The sequence below is a fragment of the Salvelinus sp. IW2-2015 genome, unplaced genomic scaffold (genome assembly GCF_002910315.2).
Source record: "Salvelinus sp. IW2-2015 unplaced genomic scaffold, ASM291031v2 Un_scaffold904, whole genome shotgun sequence".
Taxonomy (NCBI): domain Eukaryota; kingdom Metazoa; phylum Chordata; class Actinopteri; order Salmoniformes; family Salmonidae; genus Salvelinus; species Salvelinus sp. IW2-2015.
The window spans coordinates 46,903-51,966 of record NW_019942639.1 but is presented as its reverse complement, the minus strand read 5'-3'; the positions used below and the strand labels follow the sequence as shown (position 1 = coordinate 51,966).

At 43.7% G+C, this 5,064-nt stretch overlaps 1 protein-coding gene across 2 annotated transcripts; it reads right to left on the bottom strand.

Annotated features, from left to right (window-relative positions):
- Positions 1 to 471: 471 nt before the first annotated feature.
- LOC112069080 (mRNA decay activator protein ZFP36L1) lies at positions 472 to 3,074 on the bottom strand. 2 transcript variants are annotated; one of them, XM_024136366.2, is made up of 2 exons: positions 2,986 to 3,074; positions 472 to 1,552 (listed from the first exon to the last, which is right to left on the bottom strand). In XM_024136366.2, the coding sequence occupies exon 2, from the start codon at positions 1,541 to 1,543 to the stop codon at positions 569 to 571; it is 975 nt and encodes a 324-aa protein (XP_023992134.1). In that variant the 5' UTR covers positions 1,544 to 1,552; positions 2,986 to 3,074; the 3' UTR covers positions 472 to 568. The 2 variants fall into 2 exon arrangements, with proteins under 2 accessions (XP_023992134.1, XP_023992133.1); XM_024136365.2 differs by having other exon boundaries at positions 2,895 to 3,057.
- Between the last annotated feature and the right edge of the window lie 1,990 nt (positions 3,075 to 5,064).

The following is a 5,064-nucleotide window of genomic DNA, read 5'->3' as shown; positions in this document are numbered from 1 at the left end:
CCAAGGCACTTCATCAGAACTGATTGTCCAATAATATTTTTGCTGGTTTAATTTTAAGAAAAAGGTGACCCATTGTAAATGGAGCACTGATTTGTCACAAGTCCTCTCGAGGCGTAGAAGGATGAGAGGTTTGAAGATAGCTGTGGCACAGGCAGCAATGGTCACGTGACGATATGCAGAACTGCTATGCACCAAAACGACAGGGGACTCGTGACATGGGACACACTGGAGCTGTCACTGACATGTTCTGATCCATCTCTTCTACCGTTCACCGTTATTGTAGCCCTTCACCCAAGGACGACTTGTCTTGAACTAGTGTTCTCATGTTAACCGCTACGTATCACGATTCTTTAGTGACCATTTGGGTCAAATAAAAGACACCTCTGTTCATTGGCTAATCGGATTAATCTGAGATGAGGAGGGCAGGGGGGGAGGTTCCTCTGCAGAGGAGGAAATCTGCTTTTTGATTGGACTAAGTGGCTACAACACTGCTGCATAGAACTACCATGTCCACTTCTGGGTTGTAAACAAGGTGAGGGACGGGACCATGGGGGGGGGTGTGTAGACACTAATCATCAGAGACGGAGAGCCTGCTGAAGATGGGCAGGCGGCGTGAGGCGTCCAGGCTGGGGGACTCAGAGCCGCTCTGACTGCTCTGGTAGCCCTCCAGGTCTGAGAGAGAGTCCGGGGGACTGGCGGGAGACTCCGACATGGGCCGGAAGAAGCAGGGGGCGGTGGGGGAGGGCGTTGCCGGGGTCAGCAGACCAGGCTCCAAGACAGGGAGGCCCCCCCCTAAGCTGGGCCCGAACAGGTTGGCCAGCTCCTGGCTGGTGTAGGTGAAGGGTTTGTTGGGCCAGTCACTCATGTCCTCATCGGTGGAGATAGGTGGCGGGGTGACCGAGGTGGGGCTGACCTGCAGACCGCCCTGGCTCGGGAAGCCAGCGAAGCTGAAGCTGTGCTGGAGGCGAGGGCGCTCCATCTTGTTGAAAGTGGAGAGGGGTGGCGGTGGGCCGCGGCGCTCCTCTGCGTTGTGGATGAAGTGGCAGCGCGGGCCATAGGGGCAGAAGCCCATAGTGTGGAAGGTGCGACACAACTCTGTCTTGTACTTGGGGTGGCGGCTCAGGCTGCGCAGCTCTTGCATGCCGTGGGCAAACTGGCACTTGTCACCATACTTGCAGGAGCCATTCTCCTCGAAGGGCCGGCACAGCTCCGTCTTGTAGCGGCTGGAGTTGACCTGCTGCTGGCCCTGTCCGATGCCGAGAGCTTGGAGCTGACTGCCCGGCTTGAGGCGCTCCCCGGTCTCTGAGAAGGAGCGATCTCGGAAGCAGTTCTCCTTGTTTTTACTGCCGCAACCACCAATCAGGAGCGAGAAGGGGTCCACCTTCAGACTGTTGATGAACTGGTTCTGGTTGAATTTAGCGTTGGGAAGGGTGACTGAGTCACAGTTCTGCAACAGCCCACTGCCCCCCACCGCCTTCCTGTCCAGCAAGGAGGAGCCGTTGTTGTGGGGCCCACCGAAAGTGTTGTTGTTGTAATTCAACATCTTATTGTTCTGCAAAGAAAAGAACACAGTCACATAAAAATGTAGATAAAGTGTCAATGTCAATCAGTAGTGAATGAAAAAAAATAACGTTTTGATCTAGCAGTACTTTGACCGAGGTTACAGTCCAGGCCTTTTATTACTTGCATTGAACAGAATATTCATTCTACTAGGTAGCTCTTGAAAAACAATATAGAAAGACTCATCTCCATAGTCACATGGTAAAGACAAATGGGCTACTAACAAACAAAAAGCACTGCCTAACAATTATGGCCTTATTGCTGTCACATGCACATACTATGCACAAATGCTAGTTACATAGATAAGACAATCGATTAAAAACTTTCAGCAGATGTTTACTGGTTATCTATTTCAAAAGGGATATAGATAAACAGTATTCAAATGCTGACATGTTACTTTCAGATCCAATATGTTTTCAAACTGAGGCACAGCTGTTTACAATTCGTACTGAGTGGGGATTGCCCGGTTACTCAACCCTGCACCTTAGAGGCTGCTGCCCTATATACAAAGACACGGAACACTGGTCGCTTTAATAATGTTTACATACTGCTTTACTCATCTCACTTGTGTATACTGTATTCCATTTTACTGTATTTTAGTCAACGCCACTCCGACATTGCTCGTCCTAATATTTAGATATTTCTTAATTCCATTATTTTACTTTTAGATTCGTGTATTGTAGTGAATTGTTAGATACTAATGCACTGTTGGAGTCAGGAAAACAAGCATTTCGATACACCCACAATAACATCTGCTAATTATGCGTGTGACCAATAACATTTGATTTGATTTTGATTGCCATTTCTCTGCGCGACACAGCTTTTCAGCAAGGCATGCATTGCACACGTCAACGGCGCAAATGGTTGCAAGAAAACTAGTAGCTATCGTTAGTGTTGAATCCGCCTGTTCATCAAATCATTTTCAATACCATGTGACGTGAACCCATAGTTTGATGGCAAAGCGTTGTATTGTCAAATAATCGTTTGTTACTACATAACTATCTAGGTAACATTTAAAATGGTAATGTTAGATTGTAAGCTTGCGACGCTAAGCACTCTTATCTAGACCCGAACATAACATGTGACATGAACAGCGACAACAAATTGCCTGCTAAGCGAATTATTATAAATGTACTGAATTGTTAACAGCCATTAAGCACTTTATACTTTGTCACCTACATGCCATGCATACAGCTAGTACTCACTGACGTTTGCTGAACAATCCCGAAAAAGTTAATGAGTTAGCTAGGCGATGATAAATTAGTTAAACAATTAGCTAGCCAGGTACGTTAGCTTCAGCCCTCCGCTCAAAGCAATCAATGAACATTCGTTACCTTGTTCACGTCGGTGTATTCTAAGAAAGGAGGAACGATAGTTGCTGTCATTTTTGTTGTAACTATTGTAAAGAGAAAACAATAAAGTTACCTAAAACACAGGGCTTGTGGTTAGTCCAGATTTAAGTGTCCTTTCTGCCCTGCAGAGAGCCCCCTCTATCCTGCAAAAGTTGAGCGCAGTTCCCTTTTAAAACGCGGCATGTATGCATGGTTATGTTGGCTGGGAGGGGCCTGAGTTCGATTGACATATGAAAATGTGGCAGCAGACCTGACTAATTCTAAAAAATATTTTTGTGTTTAACAGGCCAAATTACACATTCTGTTAACATCTGACTCCAGAGTGATCTGTGATTGCAAATTGTAGTCTGACATTTCAGATTTACCCACGAAAAAATGCTGCAGTTTACTATAGAATACTACAGTACTTACTATATAATTATGTAGTATACTGTAGAATACTATACTACACACGGTGGTATCCACAAAAAAAAACCACTTAGTTAAAAAATACTAACAGGGAAATTTGTATGCAAAAAACCACTACATTTTGGTGAACTATATTAATAAGTAACAGTATTTCATTTGCATGTACCCTGCCCATCCCCCCCCCCCCCCCCCCCCCCCCCCACCATATCCCAGTTTGTGAGTGAGAAACCTACTTTCCAAGTATTTATGATGTCAAATAGTAATCTCCTTACTGCTCTCATTCAGAGGGGTTGGGTTAAATGGAAGACAAACAATTCATTTGAATTTATTTAGTTGTACAACTGACTAGGTATCCCCCTTTCCCATTATACCATATATTGTGTTCCCTACAGGTTATAGAAAAAGACAGAAACTCTCCCCTCACAAAAAAAGTCTGCAGTTTTGATACTGCAGTAAAAGTGCAGTAGCTGCATCGACTATGGTATTTTGATGCAATAGTTTCGGAATAAACTGCAGTGTACTGCAGTTGAACGGCCAGTTATACATTTGGACGCCTTTCCTTCCAGTTCTTCTGCTGCCTGCGACTGGAACGAATTAAAAAATCTCTGGAGTTGAGAACTTTTTATCTCCCTCAACAACTTTAAAAATCTGCTATCCGAGCAGCTAACCGATCGCTGCAGCTGTACATAGTCCATCTGTAAACTACCCACCCAATTTACCTACCTCACCCCCATACTGCTTTTATTATTTACTTTTCTGCTCTTTTGCACACCAGTATCTCTTCTTGCACATGATCATCTGATGATATCACTCCAGTGTTTAATCTGCTAAATTGTAATTATTCGATTTATTGCCTACCTCATGCCTTTTGCCACATTGATATAGAATTCTCTTTTTTTTCTACCATGTTATTGACTGTTTATGTTTACTCCATGTGTAACTCTTGTTGTCTGTTCACACTGCTATGCTTTATCTTGGCCAGGTCGCAGTTGCAAATGAGAAACTTGTTCTCAACTAGCCTACCTGGTTAAAATAAAGGTTAAAAAAAAAAAAAAAAAAAAAAAAAAACTGCAGTTACACTGCAAAATTACTTCAGTAAATGTTTTATTTATTTTGGATGCAGTATTTGCAACATACTGCAATATACTGCACTCTAACTGCAGTTATTCTCAGTGTAGAGGTCGACCGATTAATCGGAAGGCATTAATTAGGGCCGATTTCAAGTTTTCATAACAATCGGTAATCGGCATTTTTGGACACCGATCATGGCGCATTACATTGCACTCCACGAGGACTGTGTGGCAGGCTGACTACCTGTTATGTGATGCAGCAAGGAGCCAAGGTAAGGTGCTAGCTAGCATTAAACGTATCTTATAAAAAACAATCAATCTTAACCTAATCACTAGTTAACTACACATGGTTGATGATAAAACTAGTTTATCTAGCTTGTCCTGCGTTGCATTAATAGATGCGTGCCTGTGTATAATTATCATTGAATCACAGCCTACTTCGCCAAACGGGTGATTTAACGAGCGCATTCGCGAAAAAAGCACTTGCGTTGCACCAATGTGTACCTAACCATAAACATCAACGCCTTTCTTAAAATCAATACACAAGTATGTATTTTTAAACCTGCATACTTAGTTAATATTGCCTCAACATGAATTTCCTTTAACTAGGGAAATTGTGTCACTTCCTCTGCGTTCTGTGCAACAGTCAGGGTATATGCACAGTTTGGGCCGCC

Coding starts and splice junctions, on each gene's coding strand:
- LOC112069080 (XM_024136365.2), bottom strand. CDS start 2,945: ATGACAGCAACTATCGTTCCTCCTTTCTTAGAATACACCGACGTGAAC. Junction 1,553..2,894: donor AATACACCGACGTGAACAAG/GTAACGAATGTT, acceptor TTTTCTTTGCAG/AACAATAAGATGTTGAATTA.